The 26,832-nt window shown below is 33.2% G+C and overlaps 1 protein-coding gene across 9 annotated transcripts; it reads left to right on the forward strand.

Moving 5' to 3' along the window:
• The first annotated feature begins 5 nt into the window (after positions 1 to 5).
• LOC103495073 (BAG family molecular chaperone regulator 1-like) lies at positions 6 to 17,699 on the forward strand. 9 transcript variants are annotated; one of them, XR_007824169.1, is made up of 5 exons: positions 6 to 304; positions 1,114 to 1,370; positions 1,555 to 1,701; positions 2,718 to 2,826; positions 17,391 to 17,699. XR_007824169.1 is itself a non-coding variant. In XM_051090785.1 (5 exons), exons 1-4 carry the CDS (start codon positions 46 to 48, stop codon positions 2,783 to 2,785), a joined length of 675 nt encoding a protein of 224 aa, XP_050946742.1. In that variant the 5' UTR covers positions 6 to 45; the 3' UTR covers positions 2,786 to 2,826; positions 17,391 to 17,699. The 9 variants fall into 9 exon arrangements, 7 of the variants coding, with proteins under 7 accessions (XP_050946742.1, XP_050946744.1, XP_050946745.1 ...); XR_007824168.1 differs by lacking the exon at positions 17,391 to 17,699 and adding an exon at positions 3,250 to 3,687; XM_051090785.1 differs by having other exon boundaries at positions 2,774 to 2,826.
• Positions 17,700 to 26,832: the final 9,133 nt, after the last annotated feature.

Below are 26,832 nucleotides of genomic sequence, written 5' to 3' on the forward strand. Positions count from 1 at the left end.
CCATAATTGATCGTTTAGCAAACCCCAAGATTCTTTCTTCTTCCCATGGGTTTCCTCTCTGTCTCCAAAATAAATTGTAATGTGAAACCAAAGAGAAATATAGAAATTAAATTAAAGGTTCAGCGAAAAATGGTTTCAATTGAAAATCAAAGTCAGAGAGTTTCAGAATTGGATATTAGACCTGGAGGAATGTTGGTTCAAAAGAGGGATTTTAATTCAAATCCTTCCTTCCCCACCATTAAAGTTAAGGTCAAATTTGGCTCTTCTTATCATCATATTCAAATCAACTCCCATGCAAGCTTTGGTAACACTTTTTTTTTTTTAATCTATTTAATTTGTTCATTTTGTTGTTGTGTGCATATGACTCTGTGTTCTTCATTAGTTAATATAGAATTTTAGTAGTGGATTTAGGTTCTATATCGAACTTATATTTTGATATGTTAAGAAATTTTTGTATCTTTGATTGTATATGAAGTTTTTTTTTCACTTTTTAGTCCATGCCTTAACTATATTATTTCTATTTTGGTATCAAATGGTTTTGGTTAATACGATTGGGTGTAAACTAAACTCATTATATAGAAAAATATATAGAAAGTCTCATTTTAGATAAATAAACTGCCTTTTGGGTAAAATTTAGGTTAAATTAAAAAAAGAAACTGCCTTTATTTTTAAAAAATAATTAAATACTTCCTTTTAATTTTCAAAATTTCATCGATGTTTGAAAGCCGAAATAACATTTGAGTAGAATTCTATTACAATTTTATATGAAAATTTGAAACTTAAAACGGATGACATCGATAAATGTTACAGAATGGTGTGGTAATCATCATGTCCACCTCTTGATTTCCGTTTTGATATCACCAAGATATTGTCGTAGGTCATCTCAATTCTCGTTTAACATCGTAGCAAATTTCATTACAAATTTTATGCAAAATAATTGTAAAGTTTGTAATGATGAGGAGATATTGGGGTGATTTTTTATTTTTTTAATTTAGCCTAAAATTTTGATATAAAACCATGGCAGCTATGTTTCATTTTAGATGGGATAATTTCTTAATATTTTAAAATTGATGTGGTCGGAACAATAATAATATATGCAAAAATTTTGGGCAGGTGAATTGAAGAAGTTGTTGGCAGAGCCAACAGGGTTGCACCCAGAAGAGCAAAAGCTAATATACAAAAACAAAGAGAGGAATTCAAAAGCTTATCTAGATGTGGCAAGAGTTCAAAATGGCTCAAAAATTGTGTTGGTTGAAGACATTTTAAGCAAGGAAAGAAGATGCCTTGAAATTCTTAAAAATCAAAAGTTTCAAATATCCTCCAACTTCCTAAAAGAAATAAACTTGGAAGTCAATAAACTCTTTCAAGAGGTACGGTATATATATGAATTCCATAATGACTTTTTTTTTCTTTGGTTAAATTATAAATTTGGTCCCTTGAGCTTTAATTAAAGAGTTGAAATTTAGTATTTTTTGATTTAATAAAATTTTAAACAGTTGTAGGTGTTAAATTTGTAAATATTCCTAGGAGTTTATGTTTTGTTTGGTATGGTAGGTTGGATCCGTTCATTTGAAAGCTTGTAAAGATGGGAGAGTTTATGAAAAAGAAGTGGATGATTTGATTGAATTACTTATGAGAAAATTGATACAATTAGATGAAATTGAAGTCGTGGGAGATTTGAGACTACAAAGAAGACAACAGGTAATCAAATTCTTTAATTTTATAGTCTATATTTTACAACTACCAAATACACACAAAGCTTAATATTTCAAATTTATATGTCTTTTTCTTTTTTTCAAAATTGAACATTTCAAATGGTATAAACATATATAGTATCAAATCGTATATAACAAGAGAATTAATTACATTGGAGATTGCTTTGGCAGTAGAGATTTCTTTTGCATGTGATGAAACCTTGAACCGTATTAAAAACCAATTGAACAACAAAACCTTTCTTTTTTCCATATTTGGAAAGGATGTTCCTAGAAACAAAATAACCTTAAACTATTGAATATATTCTCAAATACTGTAAAAAAATTACTTTGTAATATTGATAAACCACAATAAATTTAAATAGATATCTATTTAAAATTTTGGTAGTTCATACACTTAAACTTTAATTTAATTCGAAACTGATGTACTTTTAATATCTGGAAAAGGTGAGAGAAGTTCAAAAGCAAATTGAAAGTCTTGACATGATGAAGCTACAATATTGTACCACTCTTAATAGCAAAAATGAAATTGGAAACTCAAAAAATGGTGGTTTTATTTCAACTATAAAGGCAAAGCAAAATTTGAAGCCAAAGCAGCAATGTTTGAGAGTACTGAAGGAAGCTCCAAGGAATTCTGAACCTGTGGTGGTGACAACTAAATGGGAAACTTTTGATTAGCAATAATATCATCATATACTTATAAACTACAAAAAAATATAATGTTAATAACATTCCACGTATGTATCCTTTGTTTGTTTGTTTTTTTTTTTTCTTTTCTTTTTTGCTTTCTGCCTTTCAAATAAATGTTGTTTGAAAATCCAAAGAGACAGAAAAAAAAATGCAAAGTATTGTAAAAATGAAACAATGCCGCGTGTCCGAGATGACACGGAGAAACCGACATCCTTAAAAGGATTAGTTTTAAAACAAAATAAGAGTCGCCACCAATTCTTTTTTACGGTGTGATTGGACACTGAAAAACAAAATAAACAAATTTTAAACTTTTAGGTCTCGGTTTTCGTGGCCTAAAATGCATGATATAAGGCCTAACTGCCACTAATTAGGTCTTGGTTTGAGTTCGTGAGTTGATTATCGAGGACTCGGGAAATCTTCAAAGGTAACTATTCTGACCCTAAATATTTTATTTAGAGTTGTTTTATGCATGTTAGCTTCTAAAGTGTTTAGATGCAATTAGAGTGAAATTTGACCCGTACGCTGTGCATGTATTGCTTTCCATCATTCGATAGCCCATTTTTATATAAAATATGGTGTTATGCCTCACCCCAAACGTCGTACAGGGTTTTTCAAGATTTAATATACTAATTACGTATAGGGTTTTGTGGCTTAATATGCATAATATAGGGTCTGTAACTTTTCTAGAGTCATTAAAGTTGTAATTAGAATGCAACTGCAAAAATCGGGAGAGAGAAAAGTTTAAAATATGAAGAAAATAACAAGACAAATCCAAAAAAGGCTTCACACTCGAAACTTTCGCCCGACCCAACTCAGTTACCCGTACATGACCTAGTTTCTATCTTAGGCAGCTTGCTGCCGTGCGCTCCACCTGGCCCAAGTTTATCTCTTAGCCCGTTCCATTCCGTCCAACCGACCGACGATCACATACCCGCTCGGCTTTCTCCCATTCACACGTGTCTGTGACTCGACCCAGGCCAACTGCGACCCAATCGTTTCGTGCATCATTTCACTTGCGCGCCTGCGTATTTTGGCTTACCCAACCAGAAGCCCCACCCTACTCTTTTGCTTTGTTGACCCGTGACCTGCTACCTGTTTTCGTGGATTGGCCGGTTCCAGCCCATTTATTGAGTTTTGGGTCAATTTAACGTATTTTTTTATGGTTTTTCAGTCAGTTCGAATGGTTCTAAAGCGATTTTGTACTAAGTCAAATTATTATTGTAATAATTTAGTTCTTAGCTTAATTTATTGGTGAAAACCAATATATTTCAGAGTGTTTTTTTAATTAATTATGCATGTTGATGTATGTTATAATGAAATTGAATTGTATGTATGTCATATAGATTTAAAATCTCACAATAGGTTAACATGAACCTGCATTAAAAAAGTATGTTATAATGGTTGTAATAAATAGTATGCAGGTTAATGAATTAATATGATAAATTAATTGTTTAAATAATTTAATTAATTTTTATTAAAATTGATCTAATAAAATTTATTTATTTATTTAACTTAATTACATATGATTTAATTAAAAGTTAAATAAATTAAAATCCATATTAATTATTTCTTTATATAATTGTTATATAATGAAATGTTTAGATCAATGTTAAAGGATTGTCTAAAGTTTTATATGAGTTGTAAAATCGACTAGACATTTAAAACATAACCTATAACAAAGATAAGTTGTGTCACGTCCCGCCCCAACTGTAACTCCATGCCACCAGATGGAGTCATGCCACCTAGATATCCTTTGCGTACCTCTTCGCATGATGACGCGCCAAATTCCTAGTGAGCAGAAGAATTTCTTTCACTTGTCTCTTCACAAAGTTCTTTACTTGAACCTCGAAGACCTTCACAACTCTTTGCAACGGAAAACAACTCTTAAACTTAGCTCTATCACCTGGTACTTAATCCTTAGTTCTATTTTTTTTTTACTTGAAACATAATCCTTAGTTCTAATTAACTTTTAAGCAATAAGCACAAAAGAAAATGCAGCTGAATAAATAGATTTCTTCTCTTTATTGACTTCATAAATTACAACTACATTCCTTTTTCTTGCAAGTATGAATATAAAATCAAGTTCTAATCTACACGTTTCCTTTCTTCCACCACAGTGCTTCTCTTCACGTCAAGGTGTTTAAAAGTATAAGATTCATTTTCTTTCTTCGCTGCATCTTAAGACGGGGTACCTAGAGGTGTAAAGTCCTCATTCCTTTCTTCACCTAGGTCGCATAGCTACCCCAACTTTGAAGACAGTCTTCAAGACTTCCATTCCCTGGCTCAGTTCTTCAACTCTTTTGCTCTCCAAGTTTAGCCTCACCAACCTAAGTGTGCACTCGCCTTCCTTTTGAACTAAGTTTTGGGCATTAAGGAGCGATGTGCTTACAAATCGGCTCCTTAAATATGAGGTAGGACGACATAGTTCTCACGCCACACAAGTTTACATAACAACCATTCCTTTCCTTTTTTACTTGGCTTTTATGCTTGATATCCATCTTTTACTTGGCTTCCACGTCTGACAACTTGAGGAGGAAAAACTTAAAACATAAGTCAAATGAACTTAGCGAACGATAGGTTGGAGAAATACCTTTTGGGAATACACAACTTAAGATATAACAACAACAAGGACAGTTCACTAAACATAAGGTTCTCTTCGCATCAAACCACAATCACAACAAGCACAATATGCGCTTAAGTCATTACACAATCCAAACTCATCACAGAAAATGTGAGATTCTCCCCTCGCCTGAACCTAGGATTCACATTCAACTAGTGTCTCGCCACATTCAATCTTTTCTCAGACTTGGATTTCACATTCAACTAGCGTCTTACATATCATTCCTCACCTAGATCTGGGATTCACATTCAACCAGCATCCAGTGTTAATAACACATCACAGCTAACCCCGACCTGGGGTTCTTCCCTTGCCTGGACTTGGGCTTCACATTCAACCAGAATCATCTGAGTTACTCGAGATTTCCATCGGCTTCTTGTGATAGTCTCAACTTTTTCACATCATATAATCATTACAATTAGCAGACAAAAAGGTTAGCTTCCCAACTTCCTTTCATAAAATCACATTAATAACAATATCATGCAATAAACATGAACGAAAGAATACTTTCGAATGATCGTGAATAAAATACATGTTTCACTTATCAAGATCACAAACACAAAATTAATTATTTATGGAAATCATTTATAAAACATTTCTCCCATTGATGAAAAATTCAAAAATATTTTGCTTATGAAAGTTACTAAAAAACAGTCATTTGTTACAAATATCTTTCACAAAGATACTTGTTTTACTTAAGAAGTATTATTCACGAAAATACTTAGTCTCAACTCCTTCCTTCTCTACTTTCGGCTTTCTCCTCTTGCCTAGTGGTTTCCTCGACAAATCATTCAACACTCAGAGTTTTCTTTTGTAATCTATAAGAGTTTTTAACATTTTAAAAAACACCTTTTTCTTTCAATCTTGGACTCTATTTATAAGTGTCCTTTCACATCCAAGAGTTACTTCCATGCTTTAAACGTTCTCTTGAGATGCCAACCTTATTTCCTTGGAAAGCCAACTTCTTTAATCGTCTGACTCTCTCTATCTTCTCGAGAAGCTAAGCAACAGACATTTACTTTCTATAGCAAGTTGTCTAATCATCTCAACAGGACACTTATTTTTTCCCCACATTCTCTTAGACGTAGGTACTTTTTCCCGCATTATTACGCTAAATGCCTAGCCCATAGCATCCAACACATGATTCTTCCTCGCTAGTTATTCTTATTGTGTTGCTTACCTTATGCAATAGAACTTAGACCCAACATTTCTTTTCACTTTGCCTTTTCTCCTCTCGCATCCTTCCTCGCAGGATGTTGATAACTTATAGAAATACAAGTTATTGTAGCCTTTTTTATAGAATAACGAGGCCAAAATATAGAAGAAGTGCATCAAAACATCATGATTATGTTGAAAAAACATAAGTATTTAGAAATACACTTTACATAAGCATCTATGTCTGTTTTACTGCATTTCAGTGTCTTAACGAAGGATAAAAGAAAAAGAAGAGATTAATGAATCGTAGAGGAAATTGTGCAAGAGCTATGCGAGAAGAGCCTGTCTGGTAAAAAAAAAATGCTAAGTGAGAAGCTTTATCACTATGCAAGGACGGTTCACTAGAAGACAAGAATGGTAGTTGGACATGATGTGACTTAACAATAACGGCTTTCGATGCTGACCTGATTAGAAGAATAGAAGTTACCCACCAAAAGTTGCCTATATAAAGGAACTCATCACCATCAAGCAAAAGGAGACCTAGCGAGGCCAAAATGGCCAACAGTGTGAAAAGTCATATGTTGATCTCTGGCCAAAGTCTAAAGAGTGGCGAAAAGAAGTAGCCGTTCTACCTTCTGTAAAAGTCATCTTCTTCTTCTCCGTCCATTTTCCACTTCCCTTAACTTGTAAACATTGTCCATTCTCTTTTCTCCCCATTTTTGTATTTTTTATAATATATATTGTTCATATTGAACAATGGCCAATGCCCTACATTCTTTAATATATATTACATGTTTATACCTTTTTAATCCATCCATCTTATTACTGTTCATTTTTCAATTTGTTATTTGTAGTTTACTCTTGTGATAAGTTCTTGAAAAGTTGCTTTGCCTATAACTCTTATCACGTTAAAAGGAGTTTGAAGACAAACTCCACCTTGGCAAGATAACTTCCATCATTTGTACACCAAAAGGAGGACAAGTGTAGGCAATAGGCACTGAGAGGTTGTTGCCCTTATTCGTGAAGCTCTATATGTTTAGTAAGTAAATTCTTCTAGATATATCTTTCATAACTAGGTTGAGTCATTTGTACCCCGAAAGGCGGATAAGTGTGGCATAGAAAGACTATGAGAGAAGCTCACCTTAATTATAAACTAGACAGAGTCACATCGCATCCAACATTTCATGGTCTAATCACCTAGTCATGTATAGACATTCCTTCAACCATTCTTCATGCAAGTTAGTTCACATCCCCATTTCGCATCCACCTAATTCCTCTTTACAAAATCTTTAGAGTACTTAAGTGGCTTAGTTATGTTCAAATTCATTTATTCATAATTTATTATTCTTTTATACCACCTAATTGATGAGTAAATACTAGAACTAATCTTTGATGTCATGTTCTCTCATAAAAACTTTATATTATAATGTATCAAATACATTATATTAATTGTATCATATACAATTTATTCCCTTTATTCAATTTGAACAATTCAAATTAAACCAAAATAAATTTGGTTCGTATTTATCCGTATTGAGCTAACAAAGGGACCTTATGGACCTACAGATTGAAGGTCCAATGATATGAGTTTAATCAATTAAACTCTTTAATTAAATTAATCTCCATTCATTAACTATCAGTCATTCCACTAAGGACTAACAGTTGCACTCTTCTTATTGTAGAAATGATTTTAGGTCCATTAGATATAACCAATTGTCAGTGCAATTACCCTTCACAGATTGCTCGTAACTACAACTAGGCAAAAAATTGTTGTTTTGCCCTTGTCATTGCATCTAACTCCTTAAGTACTATGATTCCTCTAATGAACAATAAGGTTTAGTCCCACTATAACTGAACTCCTCTCGGGCCAAGAGAGGGTGTGGCGCCACATTATTCAAGCCCTAGAATTAACCCTTAAGAGAGCAATTTCTCTACTTACTTTATCTATGGAGGAGTGAATTCCTTGTTGTGTGGCTGTATTCCCAGCTCCCTTATAAAATGAATCTCCAAAATGATAGGCATATAGAGTCGGTGACATAGGCAACATTCACCCTTGCAAATCAAAGCCACTTTCACCTTTGCAAATCAAAGGATCGCCTTCTAGGCAGCAGTTTACAACTCACTTAAGATTCAGGCCAAGTCACCTATGGTCATCCTAGTTAAATGTAGTATCAACTAATAACGATGTTAATAAGAAAGATTATACATTTCATGGTCCGATCTTATACAAAATCTTTGAATATAATACTCCTACTCTAATGTCTCGACATGAAGGATTAGGATCAATCCATTTGTAGCATTTTAGAACGATTGTAACAACTACAAAGCAAGTCGTATTCGTAGTGTCATTAGGCTAAGGTATCCTGCCTTATCCATATACTACATACCATTTAGGTTATCACTTAAAAAAGATCCACTTGTATATCTCCACATATATATTTAAGTTATAGTAGATAACATTCGATGTTAGTTTATTGGTTTTGTGGGTTAATGCAACTAAATGTCAAATAAAATAAAACATTTTATTTTATTAGATAAATAAAATATTTGTATAATATATACAATTGCAAACTACAAGACCACGAGATTTAAGGCATCAACTCCAACAATCTCCCACTTGTCGTAAAGCTAGTGAGGTGTACAAGATAAAAGTTAAAGCACTATAGTAGTACACAAAACAAGAAACTAGGGCATACAATACACACCCAGTAAATCTTTCACTTGCCCTAGATTAAATGTGGCTTGTCACGTAGACCCAGACTCTCTAAATGACCCTCAAACACCTTAGCCGTGAGGGACTTTGTAAACAGATCAGCAACATTTTGCGCTGAAGCTATTATGGTGACAATCACATCCTCTTGCACTATCTCTTGGATCAAGTGATACATGCATTCATTAATTAAGCTTTCCACCCTTGTTGCTTCTAGGCACCCTACAACTAGCCACAGTCCCAATATTATCGCAGTAAAGAGTAATTGACTTTAACGTGTTTCAAACAACTTCCAAATCAGTCAAGAATATTCCAAGCCAGATAGCCTTTTTTGCAGCTTCATAAGTTATGACATACTCTGCCTTCATGGTAGAGTCAACAATACACTCTTGCTTGATACTTCTCCAAACTACAGCTTCTTCATTAAATGTAAACACTAAACCTAAAGTAGATTTCCTAGAAACTCTATTAGTTTGAAAGTCAGAGTCTGTGTATCCTGTAAGAATCAAATTCTTAGAACCATACATAAGAATATGGTTCCTCGTTCTCCTAAGATATTTAAGGATAGTTTTAATGGTAATCCAGCGAGTAAATCCTGGATTATATCGATATCTACTGACTACCCCCACCATATAAAAAATGTCAAGTCTAGTACATAACATCGCATACATCAAGTTGACAATAGCTCATGCATAGGGGATATGTCTCATTTCCTCAACCTTTTGAGGTCTTTGGACACTGTTCCTTAAACAAAGTAACTTCATGCCTGAAAGGTAGTAAACTTCTCTTGGAGTTTTACATTCAATGATTACTAACGATCTTCTCAGTATATGATGCTTAAGACAAAGCTAGTGTTTTTTTCTTGCGATCTCTAAAGATCTGAATGCTCGAAATAAACTATGCCTCTCCTACATCTTCCATATGAAATTGGGACGTCAGCCATTGTTTGATGTCAATTAGTACACCTACATCATTGCCAATGAGTAAGATATCATCTATGTATAGAACTAAGAAAGCTAGTGAATTTTTTATGATTTTCTTGTAGACACAAGACTCATCAACGATTTGATCAAAGCTATAAGATTTTATTGCCGTATCAAATCTTATGCTCAAAGATCGAAAACCTTGTTTCAATCCATAAATTGAATGATTAAACTTTCAAACCTTTTTCTCTTAACCTGAAGCGTTGATTCTTCTGGTTGTTGCATGTAGATGGTCTCCTCAAGATTGTCATTCAAAAAAACAGTTTAACATCCATTTGTCAAATCTCATAGTCTTAATATGTAGCAATGGACAAAAGTATTTGAATAGACATTAACATGGCAATAGGTGAGAAAGTTTCCTCATAGTCAACTCCCTCAACTTCGATGTAACTCTTTGCTACTAGTCTAGCTTTCAAAGTTTGCACCTTACCATCTGTACCCCATTTACAATCTATAGGTTTTAACCCATCAAGCTGATCTACAAGATCCCTGATTGAATTGAATTCAGACTCTAATTCAAGATCTATAGATTTGATCCATTCATCTTTATCCACATCCTCCATTGCCTTCTTAAAAGTCAATGGATCCTCAATTTCACCATCATATATGATAGTTAAGGTTTCAGTTAAACTCATATAGCGAATAGGTAAGTTTGTAACTCTCCCACTTCATTGAGGTTTCCTCAATGGTTGAGGTTAATGTGACCTAGTAAATGAACTGACATGAACAACTCTTGTTAATGCACTAGGCTCTTCAACAACTCTTATTGAAGGTTCAGTTCTTCAACAACTCTTGTTAAAGTTTCAGTAGTTTCATTAGAAAAGTCATTTAATACTGTCTTACTATATGATTTGTGTTGCCTTATGAGATCCTCTTCTAAAATTTTAGCATTTGTTCGATACAAACACTTTATTATCTTTAGGATCATAGAAGTAACCATCTCAGGTTCCATTAGGGCAACCTACAAATAAACATAATTTTGAATGATTCCAATTTCTTCAGATTAGTCTCAAGTACATTATTGGACAACACCAGATTCTGAAAGGATGTAAATTACCTTTACGACAATTCCATAATTCTAAAGGTGTTTTACAAATACTTTTAGATGGAACACAATTTAAAATATAGACTGTAGTTTGCATTGCATAATCCCAAAACGAATTAGGTAACTACTCATAAACCGAACCATGTCCAACAAGGTTCAATATCTCTTTTCTGATACACCATTCTGTTGAGGTGTACCAGGTGTTGAGAGTTGGAATACAATTCCACATTCCATCAAATAGTCTTTAAATTTCGAATCCATTAACTCTCCACCTCGATCAGATCGAAATGTTTTAATAGTTTTACTTAATGCATTTTCAACTTCAGCTTTGTATTCCTTGAACTTTTCAAGGGCTTCAAACTTACGTTGCATTAAGTAAACATACCCATATCTCGAATAATCTTCAATAAAAGTGATGAAATATTCAAATCCTCCTGTTGACTTAACATTCATAGGACCACAGAGGTCTGAATGTACAAGTTTTAGGGGTTCTTTGGCCATATGACTTTTTCCAGTAAAAGGTCTTTTGGTCATCTTAATTTCAAGGCATGACTCACATACAAGTAAAGAATTTTATTTTAACTCACACAGAAGTCCATTCTTTACTAATCTCTTAATCCTATTGAGATTTATGTGTCCTAATCTTAAGTACCAAAGAAGAGAATTTTCTTTTGAAGAAATTTTAAGTCTCTTCTTTTGAGTTATTGCAGTTTTGAACATTTTGGTATTAAGGAAGACATTAGATGTTAATAATCTTAACACAAAAAGATTGTTTTCTAACTCTGCAGAACAAATCTATACACCATTTTTGCCAATAAAGAAAGTTAAAGAGTAAGATTGCTCTAGTAAGCACTTTACAGAAATCAAGTTCCTTTTTAAATCAAGAACAACTTATACATTTTCTAATGAAATAGAAGATTTCTGTAAACAAAGTCGAAGCCCTTCCATTGCAACTGTTGAGACGACACGTTCAGTTCCAGCCCGCATCATCATCTCTCAAGTTTCCAACTGTCACCAAGAACTAATTCTCTGAAATGAAGAACACACATGGTTAGTGGCACCTAAATCTATTATCTAAGCTGAATCATCAATTTCCACTAAACAAGTCTCCAGCACTAGTAAATTATATTTACCTTGTTTGACCTTCTTCTTTTCTTCCAAGTACTTGGAACAATTTCTCTTCCAATGTCCCTCCTGGTTGCAATGGAAATATATTCCCATTGCAACCTTGACTTTCTGACTCGTTTTAACCGTAGTAATGTTAGCTTTATTCTGTTGACAACCCTTTTTCTTCTTCCACTTCTTAATGCCAGATGAAGAAGGCATAGACTTAGTACCAAAGGTCGAACCTCTATGGAACTTTCTTATGGAAGTAGAAACATTTGTCTCTCCCTTTTGTCCCTTGATTTTCATCAAAGACTCCAAAAGTTTGTAGCTCATTGAGAAGGATATGGGCATAAGCAATCTTGTTCATAACAACATTACTTCTAAATTGCAGGAAACTATGTAGCAGAGATTCCAAAACAAAGCTAACCTATTTTGCTTCATTGATGACAACCCCATTCATTTCTGCCATGTTGAAATAAACCATCATATTAAGAACATGTTCTCGGACTGGAGATCCCTCGTTCATACGAGTATTATAAATGTATTTTAGAGTATCATGCTTGATCTGATAAAAGGTCTGACGAAACATCTCCTGCAAAGAGTCCATGATCTCACGAGCAGTGAGCATTGATTCATGTTTCTTGGTCAATACTTCAGATAAGCTTGGCAGAATGTATGCGCTAGGATTTTTCATTTGCCTTGACCGACACTCATGTGCTTCTCGAACAGTTCGAGTTGCATTAGCTATTGGGACTTGAGGACACTTCTCAACTTGGACAAATCGCAGGTCATCGATGGTTAGCACAGTGTTGATAGTATTTTTCCAAGATGCATAATTATTACCATTAAGTTTATTAGTAGCCAACATATTCAAGGTAGCACTCGTCATTATCAAATTGTTTAAAACATACAATTTATTTATATTAATTATACTAGCATTTTCCATATAGAAAACCAATCAATTTAGCAAAATTTTAATATATTCTAAGTGATGTCTATTTCGCAATGATGCTTCAGTGAGGTAGGATAAAAACCTACATAGAGTGATTAATTATCCCTTCACTAAATTGAGACAATCTCAACTAAATATTACACTAGAATAACTCTTATTCCTATAATAGTTAGTTATCATTATTTAGTAAAGAAATGATTGACTTACTTAAAAGTTTCTTGTAAGTGTAACCCTTTATTTTTTATTTTAGAGTTCCGTCCCAATAAGTAATCCGTATGAAAAAACCGATTCCAGTTAGCAAAAAGTAAAGAAATCCTATCCATTCTGAAGTTTGAGTAAAATCTCATGCAAACACCTTTCGTAGGGGAACACAATCAAAGGTGCTTCGAGATCGAGCATGAAAATTTACTAGAAACTAATGAAATAGACCGTAGGATGTGTTGACACATATCCCTCAACTTACTATAAACACTATCTCCATTCACCTTGTTATTGACTTATGTAAACACCACCCATAGGGGGACACAAGCAAAGGTGCCAATTTAAAGTTAATTAACTTAGCAAATACGACTAATTATTTATCTAAGACTATTGTTAAATTTGTCCAATATAACTCTTATATTGGATAGTTTAACAATATATGATTATTGTTCATCAAACACTTTGATAAATATAATCATGTATTGCATGCTTATAAAATATTTGACTAATTAACCTGTAAGGTCAGTTCCTAGGTAGGGGTGTTTCGTTACCATTAGCTTAAGTACCCCAACTTAGACAGAATCTTCCTTAGACAAAGGTCTCTTATAGAAAAATATTTTATAAATTTAATATTTTATTAATATCATTTTAATACTATTAAAACGAAAAAAAGATTAATCCTATTTCTAATCTAATTAATTTTAAACCATTTAAAACTAACTATGACCTTGTGTTAGCATGCAACTCTTTTTTATAGAATTTAATTATAAATTCATGAACTCATAACACTTGTAACAAAACGAAACAATTAAAATCTATAAATATGCATTTCTATTGTCATTTAATAAACAAAACAATTATATTCACTAAGTAATGACATGCTCAATGTATTCCCATTTTCATCACCCAATATAACAATTATATTAATGCAATGAAAATAAACACATCATTCAATCAAACCATACAATAAGAGCATTTTAAAATATAGTATGATGCATGGAAATATTAATGATACATGCTATCATATAATATAATAATTACATGAAATATGATGCATGAGCATGCTAAGATAATCATGCAACTAAAATATAACACTTATATTTAAGAATAATGCATGATAATTATAATCCTAAGGTGAGATTTTAAACCATATGACATACATCATGCATATAATTATTTTAATCGAACATCAATGCATACTGAACGATCTGGAGCTCGAGCCCACACACACATGCAACCATGGAGCACCAATTGCCATTATACCAAAACCCCATTCACAGAATTTGAAATGAGCACATAAGCAATATATTATATTTGTTTTGACTTTCTTTTTTTTTTAGGCAAAAAATTCTCTGAAAATCGCCATCTTCACAGCAACACTTGCCATTGGAGGACACAGAATTACAAATTCGATTATTGAATTAAAATGCCCAAAACACCATGCCTTTACATCAATCAAATTAATGAAAAATTGTAATCTAAGGTGCCAAAATCGAAAATATCTATTTTGCAAACCGACATCTATAATGAAGAGAAAAACAAATACTTACCTTTCTCTAAATTTTGTTTCAAAAATTGAAAAAATAGAGAAAATTGCACGATTTAGCTCTGGTACCAATTGAAGCAATGCAATTTGAAAAGTGAAAGTGTATAAAGGCTGTGCAAATTGAATTCAATTTGTAAAAGAAAAAAATTCAAAGAAAACAAAACTAAACATGCTAAAGAGGGAAAGGGGAAAAAACTAACCTTTGTAGAATCTCTCTTAAGAACACTTCTTTGATTCTCCGAACATCACGAAGTCTTTCTTGTTGTTCTCAAGGTTAAAATCAACAAAGAGTTGTGAGCTTTCGTGACTTGGTTTGGTGAAGGGAAAAGTTTTTATTTCTTTATTTATATTTTTTTTTGTCTGAGGGATTTTGGAGAGAGATTGTCAAAATCACACATAGAAGTTGAAGTGTATCCTAACCATAATAATTAAAGAGAGATGAAGGGAGAAATTATCAAATAACTCCCTCCCTCTCCCTCTCCCTCATGTAGAATAACTCCCTGAGAGTTATTCTATTATTTAAAAATATATTAATTAAAATAATATAGGAAACTTTCCTAGATATAACAAACTAGTGAAATATTTACGGCTCCTGTAATAAAGCCCATAAAGTTAGCCATTTTTTAAATATTCCAGATTTCTCATTCCATCTTTTTCTCCTTCTTTTTTAGTTGTCATTTATTCCTTCTTTTTTTTTTTGTTTTTAGATTTGGGTAACCAAATCTACTTCTTTCTATCGTCTTTTTTTCTTTTTTTTAGATGCTAGAATGTCTTTCTTCCTCTTTCTTCTTTTTCTTTTTTCTTTCATTCACTCCATGCATTGGATCGTCCTTCTCCTTTTCCTTTTTAGTAACCAAATATGATGGTGTCTAAGAATCTTAAAAAAGTTGGTTAGGCATTTAAATTAGGGTAACCAAAACTAGTGTATAAAGAATATTCAAAAGAATCGTTTATACCAAATTTTGAAAAAACTTTCGTTTAGATTTACGATCTTGTAGTCACATCTAAATGATCGTGTAGGTAAATTTAAACGATCGTATACCAAATTTTGAAAAAAAAAATCATTTAGATTTGGGTTCCAAATCTAAACGATTGTGTAGCCAAATCTAAACGGTCGTATACCAAATTTTAAAAAAATCGTCTAGATTTGGAACCCCAAATCTATACAATCGTGTAGCCAAATCTAAACGATCGTGTACCAAATCGCGTTACCAAATATATTACGCGCATTGTTGACGGGGCATTTTTGGTATTTTACACGTTAGGCCTCTAAGCTTTTTCCAGTTTTGGAATTGTTCTATACAGTGTAAATATTTTTCCGCTTTTTTATTTTTTGAAAAGACCTCTAAATTTAATATAAATTTAAACCATATTATATCTCATATAATATAAACTTTATATTATATCATATATAATATAACAAATAGTTTAAAACCCTCATATGAGTTATAGTTCTAATATGAGTTGAATCTAGGTTAATTTTAACTTGTAATTTATTTATAAATCTTATTCCTATTATTATTTGAATCATATTCAAATAGTAATTATCTCCTAAAAACTTTATAATATAATGTATCAAATACATTATATTAATTCTATCATATACAATTTATTCCCTTTAATCAATTTGAACAATTCAAATTTAAACCAAAGTAAATTTTATTCTCATTTATTCTTATTGAGCTAACCAGGAGACTTTATGGACTTACAAATTGAAGCTCCAATGGTATGAGATTAATTAATTAAACTTTTTAATTAAATTAATTTTCATTCATTAACTATCAATCATTACACTAAAGACTAATGGTTGCACTTTTCTTATTGTAGATATATTTTTGTGTCGATTAGATATATCCAATCAACAGTGCAATGACCCTTCACAAATTGCTCTTAGGTACAGCTAGGCCAAAATTACCGTTTTGACCCTGCAGTTACATCTAACTTATTAATTAAGTACCGTTGATTCCTCTAATGAATAATAAGTTATAGTCATACTATAACTTAACTCCTCTCATACAAAGAAAGGGTGTGCACTACATTGTTCAAATCCTGAAATCAGTCCTTAAGAGAGCAATTTCTCTACTTACTCTATCTATAGAGAAGGAACAAATTCGTTTCTTATGTAGTTTTGTTCCCAACTCCCCAATCAGATGAATCCCTAAAATGGTAGACATATTGAATTGGCGACATAGGCCACTCTCACCCATGCAAATCAAATGACCGCCTACATAGGTAGAAATTCACAACACATCGAGTTTTCAGGTCAAGTCACATATGGTTATCCTTGTGAGACGTGGTCTCAACTAGTAAGAGTGTTAATAAGAGAGACTACAAAGCAAGTTAGATTCATAGTGTCACCCAAATATGGTATCCAACCTTATCCATCTACTACAGACCATTTAGGTTATCACTTAAACATGATTCACTTATATGTCTTCACATACATGTTTACATTCTTGAAGATAACCTTGGATGTTAGTTTATTGGTTTTGAGGATTAATGCAACTAAATATCAAATAAAATAAAACAGTACTTTATTTTATTGTATTGTATAATATAATTACAAACTACAAGACCACGAGATTTAGGACATCAACCCCAACATTATTAATATGTTTGTTTTAAAAGCTTTCACACATAGCTCACCCTTCATTATTTTATTTCACTTACAGGTAGAGATCGTAGTTCTACTACCTGCTAGAGCTCTACCTACTCTACTAGAAGTTGAATAGTATTTTGTACAACTCATTCGATTCATGCTTGCTAAGTTGAAATTAAGTTAGAAGCACTTAGTTGTGTTGTCTGTAATTCATTTGCAAAGGCCTTTTGATTTGAGGTTTGTAATAATGTTGTTTGGTTGAGACTTTGAGCTTAGTTTTTCGTATGTAAGACTATGAACAGATTGTCCAATGTTTGGATAAACTTGAAGGTGTTGTGTAAAGATTTAAATTATTGTTTCCAAGTTTAGATATTTCTTTCCACACTTTATGTCTATGTTTTTTTTTTAAGAGATAGATAAGAGTCGAAGGTTAAGCAGGTTCGGTAGATGTTGTTAGAAGAAGAACGATGTCAATTGGCTTCATGCCACATCTTGAACCTAATGAGGAGGTGCTTCAGAATGGGGTGTGGCATACATTGTTGTGCATACCGATGCATGGCAGAAGCTAAGTGGCTCCCTTTGTCCATGGTTCAACCCGGTTGATGTCTTATGACTTCATTTTGACCCATTTAAACTCTAATTTCACATCAATATCAAGTTTTAACCTTACTTAGCTTATGTTACAAAATAGCCGAATAAAAATATAAGATCATTGAACGATCTTGGACAAAGCAATGCTATCATTTTGTTTATTTAAAATTCGTGATCTTGGTAAGAATTCTTTTGTAAAGCTCAAAGAAAGTCTCACTCAGCTTGTTAACCTCAAGGCATTGTACTTGAATGATTGCTTTAAGATTCAGCCTCAACTATTACCAAAGTTTCCTACCACGTTATATTATGTTGGAAGATAAAACCTTGGGAAAACATCTCATAGACTGATGAAGGAATAATGTGTGTATTGTTAATCTTGATCTTTTTATTATTGTTGTTGTGAATAGTTTTTTCTTTTTTTTTCCAATCTTCAAAATTAATACTAAACCGTTGACATGCTATTGCATTTTTTTAATGATTTTCCGATAGTACTCCAAAATTAAGCTAATTTTATTTTTAATTATCTTGATTTAAATTGTGATTATTTTGGAATTGTTTGACTTTGTGGAAATTAAGATAGGTCCATAAAAAATATTGGCATATTCGTTAAACTGAATGGCATAACTAGAAACTCAGAATGCCCATACCTCGTCTTGATTGTTGTCTTAGGAATATATGATTCTTTAACCTTCAATTTGTGACATCCTGACCTTAAATCAATCTTAGAGAACAATGATTCTCCCCTTAGTTGATAAAAGAAGTCATGAATGCATGATAAAGGATACTTATTACGTATCGTAACCTTATTTAACTGCATATAGTCAATACATAATCCGAGCGTACCAGATTTCTTTTTCATAAATAGCACTGGTGCTGTCCAAGACGATATACTAGGCCTCGTGTATCTCTTGTCAACTAGTTCTTGTAATTGCACCTTCAGTTCTTTAAGCTCGCTTGGAGCCATTCTATATGGTGCTTGAGAAATAGGTGTTGTTCCTTGTAACAATTCAATAGTGAACTTGACCTCTTTATCGGATGGCAAACCTGACAGATCGTCTGAAAATACATCATGAAACTCTTTCACTACCGAAACATCTTCTGACTTTGGCTTTTCTCTCTACACGTCTACCACGTGTGCAAAAAACGCTATGCAATCTTTTCTTAGCAATTTCTCAGCTTTTAGAACATAGATTACACTCATAGGAATGATCTTCCTCATACCAGTAAAAACCACTTAAGCAAAGCCTGGTTTTTTGAAAATCACTTCCTTCCTATGGCAATTCGTAGATGCATGGTGAGGAAATAAGAAATCCATTCTCAAAATTACATCTAACCTCTATAACTCTAGTGGTAGCAAATCTACTAGCATACTGACACCTTCCACTAATACCTCATAGTCAACCAACACCTCATTAACTAATAAAGCATCACTAACTGAAGTGTAAATAACTAACGCCTCATACAAAGGTTCAAATATCCTATTTAGCTTAGTCAGGTACGTACTAGAAACGAAGGAATGCATAGCACCTGGGTCAAATAAAATAACTGCATGTACATTACAAATAAGAATCGTACCAGTAATTGCATTTGGTACATCCTCCACTTCTTGTTGAGTCATGGCATAGACCTTTCCTCGCTGCCTAGGTATTCCTACAACTCTCTTTTTTCCTTGCACCGCTGGTGCCCTACAACAGAGCTGCTGAAACTCTCGATTGCTCAACTGTCTTGGACCTAACTCCTTGATCCATTAGAACTACTGTGCTCAATTGTGGGCAACCTTTCTTAAAATATCCTGGTTGTCCATACTAGTAACACACACCGACATCCATCAAACACTAAACGTGGTGACTTCTACCACAGTACAAATATTGGTTTTTCTTGGACACACTAGTAATAGACTCTTGACTCCTCTGCAGTCCCAGTACCGCTACTGGTCTAACAAACTGACTATGTGCTCTATGGCTCTATCTTTGATATGCAATACCTGAATTCACCTGCCTCGATGACTGGCCACTAGAATAACTCTTAAATTATTGACAACCTGAAACATTCACCCAAGGTATGAACCTCCGTTGCTCTCGACCTCAAAAACCACTACCTACTGAAACCCCACAACTAGGCTCCACTACCGACTTCCCCTCTACTATGCTCTATTCCACACGTAGGACAAATCTTAACTAACTGAGAGAAATCTAACCGTTTTACAATGTCTATAATGGGAGTACATATCTTAGAACGCAGTCCTCCCTCAAACCTACGACACCTATCATGCTCATAAGCTACATTCACATCCACATACCATAAAAGCTCGGTATACTTCTACTCACACTCAGCCACAAAAAATGACCCTTTCTTCAACCTCAAAAACTCATCTCTCTTCACTTCACATTACGTGCTAGGACAATACTTTTCCTCGAATATGTCTTTGAAAGTCTTCCTAGCTAATGTATGTGCATCCCCATGCCTGGTTAATATGGAATTCCACCATCCCTCTACCTTTTTCTGCAACAGGAATATGGCCAATCTGACCTTTCATTCCTCATGACAATTCATCAAATCAAAATATTTTTCATGCATATTCAACCAATCCTTTGCATCAGCTGGTCTGTGGAACCTTCAAACACGTGGCTCCTAACTTCTTCAATCGTTCAATTTCATACGCCTTTTTTGGATTGCCAATCTTTTATTCTCCTAAGATATTATAGAATATTCTTAACGGCTATCCAATGATCACGTCCTGGATTGGACTGATACCTACTTACCATCCTAACTGAGTATTAAATGTTAGATCTAGTACATAACATTGCATACATCAAACTCCCAACAACGAAAGCATAGGGAATATTTCTCATATCCTCAACTTCTTGACGTATCTTAGAACATTGTTCTTTTGTCAAATGAATTCCATATATGTACGGTAACAGACCTTTTTTGGAATTTTGCATCTTATATCTCGACAACATGTAGTCTATATAGAATCCTTGAGGCATGGCTAGTGTTATGGTCTTATTGTTTTGAAATATTTTGATCCCGAGAACGTATTGAGCATCTCACAAATCTTTCATTTGAAATTGTGTTGCTAGCCATTTCTTGATATTAGTAAGATAACCTACGCCATTCCCAATGAGTAGAATATCATTTACATATAAAACTAAGAATGCTACAATGGAATTGACGGCCTTTTTGTAAACACAAGGTTCATCAACATTTTGTTCAAAGCCATAAGACTAGACCGCAGTATTAAATCTTATATTCCAAGATCTAGATGCCTGCTTCAAACCATAAATGGATTTCTGAAGCTTACAAACATTTTATTCTTCATCCTGTTCTATAAATCCCTCTGGTTAGCCATATCAATATTCTCCTCAAGATTTCCATTCAAAAAGGTTGTGTTGACATCCGTTTGCCAAATTTCATAATCATAAAAAGTGGCATTGGATAAGAGTATTCTAATCACCTTGAGCATGGCAACAGGAGAGAAAGTTTCTTCATAGTCCACTCCCTTTCTTTAGGTATAACCCTTTGCCACAAGTCAAGGCTTAAAAGTTTGTACTTTACGGGCTTGATCTCGTTTCATCTTGTAGATCCATTTACAACCAATAGATTTTACGTCATTTGGTTGATCTATTAAAGTTCAAATAGAATCGAAATACATGGACTCCATTTTCAGGCCATGGCTTTGATCCATTGGTCACGATCTACATCATTAATTGTCTGTTTATAGGTTAATGGATCCTCTATGCCATCATCAGGTATGACGACCTGAGTTTCACTTAAACCCAAGTAAGGATCAAGCTCATGAACAATCCTCCAACTACGTCGAGGCTCTCTCGACTCTTGAGAAGGATGCGTTTGACCAGATTTCCTAGTTTTATCAACTACTTTAGTGGATACACTCGATTTATCTGTAGCACTTCTCGAAATCTCATTTAATACTAGTTTACTGCGAGGTTAATGATCCCTTATGTGGTCTTTCTCTAAGAAGGTGGCATTTGTTGATACAAATACTTTATTTTCTTAAGGATCATAAAACATACCACCTCAACTTCATCCTTATATTCTTTGAACTTTTCAAGAGAATTAGAAATATGATGTATTAGGTTAATATGACCGAACCTCGAATAATCATCATGAAACTAATGAAATATTCGTACCCTCTCTGAGCTTTGACATTCATTGGTCCACAGAGGTCCGAATGTACGAGCTCTAAAGATATTTTTGCTATAAGACCTTTTCCAGTAAAAGATCACTTTGTCAATTTTTCTTCAAGACAAGATTCACAAAAAGGTAAAGACTTATCTTCTAAGTGACTTAAAAGTCCATTTTTAAACAATACGTCAATCCTATGGAGATTTATGTGACCAAGTCTCAAGTACCATAAATAGGCATTAGAAGAAATTTTTTGTCTTTTATTTTGTCTTCGGTTGTTCTAAACATTTCAGTATTTAAGACAAATTTGCCCGTGTTGGTCTTAACTTATATAAGCTGTTTTCAAATGTAGCAGAACAAACTTTAATACCTTTATAGAAATTGAACGCTTCATTAATTTCAAAAGATATTTTATACATGTGTTCCAAAATACAAGAGATAGATATTAAATTTCTTTTCATTTGTGGTACATACAAGATATTCTTAAGTATGATATACCTATCTAAAAAATACAACTTTAAATCTTTCACTAATTCAGCTGACACCATATCTCTTATTCCAACCTCGAGAGTGATCTCGCCTTCTGAAAGCCTTTTCCAAGAACTATTTTCCTAAAATGAGAAGCAAATGTGGTTAAAGGCTCCTAAATCTAATATCCAAGTTGAATTTTCATATTCACCTAAATATGTTTCAACAACTAGTAAATCATATTTACCTTACGATTCCTTCTCTACCTTTTTCTCTGCAAGTTACTTTGAGCAGTTCCTTAACCAGTGCTCATTCTAGCCACAGTGGTAACACTTACCTTTCTCAAAAGTTTTCTTTCCCTTGTTCTCTTTGGGAGTCTTCCCCTTTCCCTTCTTCTCTATTTAAGGGTTGGGTTTTGAATATCCAACTTTGATTTTAGAGGACGATCCTTTTGAAAACTTCCTTTCATGGTAGCAACATTTGCTTCCACTTACTTCCCCCTACTCATGGTAAGATTCTAGAATCGCTGGAGCTCGTTCAGAAGGGTTGTCAGATTAAACTCTATCTTGTTTGGAGACAAATTTGTTTGAAAATTCTCTTGAAAAGTTCAAACAATATAAGGTTGAAGTTGAGAATGAATTAGGTAAAACAATAAAGATACTTCGATCAGATTGAGGTGGCCGAGAGTATATGGACTTGTGATTCCAAGACTATTTGATAGAACATCAAATCCATTCACAACTCTTTGCACATAGTACGCCTCAGCAGAATGGTGTATCATAAAGAAGAAACCGAACCTTGTTGGACATGGTTCACTCTATGATAAGCTTTGCTCAGTTGCCAGATTCTTTTTAGAGATATGCTTTTAGAGACTGCTGTCTATATTTTGAATAATGTTTCCTGTAAAAATGTTTTAGAAACACCTTATGAGCTATGGAAATTGTGTAAAGGAAGTTTATTTCACTTTAAAATTTAGGGATGCGCGACACACGTGTTGGTGCAAAATTCAAAGAAATTAGAACATCGTTAAAAATTATGCCTATTCGTAGGTTATCCAAAGGAATCAAGTGATGGTCTCACTACTAGACAAAGGGCCTACGGTCACAGTTAAACGCTATTATAGTAAGATTTTGTAACAGTTATTTGCAGTCATTGTTCTAGCTGTTATAGAAAGTTTTTTATGACAGTTCGAAAAAGCTGTAATGAAAGGTGTTTCTCATGACAGAAAGTAAATGTCACGAATCTCTTATTTTATGACAGACAATAACTGTCATTATTTATCTTTCTTGACAGATAATAACTTTCATTATTTATATTTTATAACAGATAATAACTATCATTATTTATCTTTTATGACTGATAATAAATGTCATTATTTATAATTTATGATAATGATTAAGTGTTCTAATTTCACCTACCATGACTTTAACTGTCGAGAATACCTTTTAAATTCAAATGTCATAATTTTATTTTCCGTGTCGCTGTTTTTGTTACCCTATTTTTTTTAATCCCTGATTTTCTTGCCACCCTGCCATTACATAGACCAATTCAATCACAAAGTACTATACTACAACACAACTATATGGAAAGAAACTGTGAAAGCTTTAATATATATATACGTTAACATACACTTCGTAATATCTGTACAATTGTTGGTAAAGGGTTTGTACAATGAAGCAATAAACATATATGTTTTGGTACCAACAAACTATTTAAATAAGTACATTTGAACCAAAATTTTGTTACCAAACCTACAAAAAGACCTATTAATCAATGAATTGCTGCAAATATAGCTTCACTGCTATAATGGGTTCTTACAAAACCAAGTATGAAAAGAAAATGAAATTTTAGAGTAGGACTGTCACACCCCCTCCTAGATTACCTGCTAGCTTAGACCGAAAGACAGCGTGAAGTCGACCGACAAACGCTTTTCTCTATCGATATCTGTCGACTCTGCTGAAATCATTAACGTGATAAACTTGCTAATCTAGTTTATAAACTATTGAACATGCAACAACAAAGCGAAACCTAGACTAATCATATAGATACATGAAGTGTAGCTCGGAAATAACTGATTCCGCAAGTAAACCTAGAGACACCTTAAACCAAAACATAACCAACAAAGGTTTATACAACCGCAGCTCCTAAAACGTACACAAACTATAGAGTATCTCCGGTGTATAAACGTACACAAATTGTAGCTCCTAAAAGGTTTACACAACCGCAAGAATCATTTTTTAAACTTGTTTTTGTCAGTCACAGTCTTAGACTAGTTTTCTTGTGTATAAACTTGATCTATTTTCTCTTGACCTGTCAAAATACCAAAACCTAGTATTAGAAACTTAAATATTATGATCTTCAAATGTTATGCTTGATATGACTCACTAAAGATGATGCTTAAGAAGTCTAACTTTAAGAAATAAAACCATATTCCATACATTTCTCAAAATTTTCGAGATTCGCAGCATGACATTCAAATGATCATAACTCTTCCAATACTTAACTAAAGTGAGAGTTCTTTATGTCAAAATCTTCATTTTATCGCAAGACATGTAAATCTGATTCCGTGTATATAATCTCAGACGTCCCTCGAAATAGAACAGCTTCAACAATCGCGTATACCACAACCCCTTTAACTTGTCCCTACAATTTAACTTGTTTTCCGTCATTTTTGGTTCACAATTTCTTCATAAAAGTTGTAGTGATTGAATAAGCTTTCAAACCGTACCAAATAGAGATCCTAATTCCACCGTTACACCCTGAAATATTGAAACAAAACCAGAGATCTCCTGATTTCGCGTGAAAACAATCTACTCTGTCTTCTCTGTCAAAATTCACCCAATGAACATCCGAATTTGCTCAAGCTTTCTTCATAAAATTTGTTCGAAAAAGAATTAGCTTTCAGTAAATTTAAACCTCATCTGTTAATTCTTTTTATGTAGCTTAAACCGATCAGAACACCAGAGATGTGCTTAATGAACTATAGAGAAGTTTGTCTTGCAAACTCCTTGTCTCCTTCAACCTACAATTTTTGAACTTATTCTTCTTCCTTTCTCAGCCTTCTACCCTTTGAAACCTCTCTGAAATTTAGTGCAGAAATAGTGAAAAAAATGGTGAAGAATGGAATTAAGATAGCTTGGCGGTGAAGGGAAAGAGAAGAAGAAAAAGAAAATTGGAATTTCTCTTCTTTTTTTCCTTCCTTTATATCCTTTCTTTTCTTTTTTTCCTTTTTATAAAAACCATCTTATATATATATATAAAATATTATATACTTAATATCTAATTTCTTTTATTCCTTTCTTATTTTTCTTTATAAAAATCCAAAGAAAATATCGGGTTTATAATGACTCTACACATCAAGGTAAGAATATACATAGATTGACATACATAGAACATTCACTTCAACAACACAGCACATACACAACACAACACATGCACAAATGAATATCAAACTTTTACCTACTTAAAGTACCGTGGCATAAAGAAAAAAGGAAGTAACACAATAAGTGTCACATACATCTCAACTACTTATGTCTCGGTCAATACGGTTTTTCAAAGGGTCTATCCAAGAGGCAACACCCTTTGATTGGTTATTATAACCAAAGTCCAATGATTCCTAAACATACGTGTGAAATAATAAGACTATATATTAGACTACTGTAAGCACAATTTGAATCCTTTACTTTAGGTTATCCACATATCAAGAATTGTAAGAAATCAGTAAGAGTTGATCATAATTTGTTTCAAGTAATCGAGCAATCAACAATTGGGCACGTTCTTCTTTAGAACTCTCACAGCTAATGGACCCAGCATTAAAGAACTTGTATAGATTCAAAGTTCTCACTGATTCCATACGTGTGTATAGATACCTACAAGTGCATTAAAAAGACAATGAAAGAAAAGAAATTTCAAACATATTTATTGAACGGTAATGTTGTAATAACATATCTTACAATATGTATACATCAAAGTAAGCGGTAACTAATGGGCGCATAGAAGAGAAATCCTTCAACGACTCAATCATTATCTGTTTGATTTTTAGCTATGTTTGGATATTTTTTGCTAGGTTTGATCTTGTGGCTCTTTTACATGGTTCATTAACACCAGTATCTAAATTATAAGTTAATATTTTCACCAATTATAGATCTCCAATAGAGTTAGTTACTTCATTCTTTTAGGTCACAAGCTGATCAATAGTGGAAATGAGTATTACCTGTTGAATGCCTTTCAAAATTCCCACCATGGAATCAATAAGTTTCATTTTGCTCGTAGAGCTGGCTATGGCATCTTAAAACTATAAAAGTTGG

The sequence above is a fragment of the Cucumis melo genome, chromosome 10, assembly GCF_025177605.1.
Source record: "Cucumis melo cultivar AY chromosome 10, USDA_Cmelo_AY_1.0, whole genome shotgun sequence".
NCBI lineage: Eukaryota > Viridiplantae > Streptophyta > Magnoliopsida > Cucurbitales > Cucurbitaceae > Cucumis > Cucumis melo.

Bases quoted from the DNA above. Each gene is read 5' to 3' on its own strand.
- LOC103495073 (XM_008456516.3), top strand. From the start codon at position 46: ATGGGTTTCCTCTCTGTCTCCAAAATAAATTGTAATGTGAAACCAAAG. The intron at 305-1,113 runs GTAACACTTTTT...AATTTTGGGCAG, and splicing joins CAACTCCCATGCAAGCTTTG to GTGAATTGAAGAAGTTGTTG. The intron at 1,371-1,554 runs GTACGGTATATA...TTGGTATGGTAG, and splicing joins TCAATAAACTCTTTCAAGAG to GTTGGATCCGTTCATTTGAA.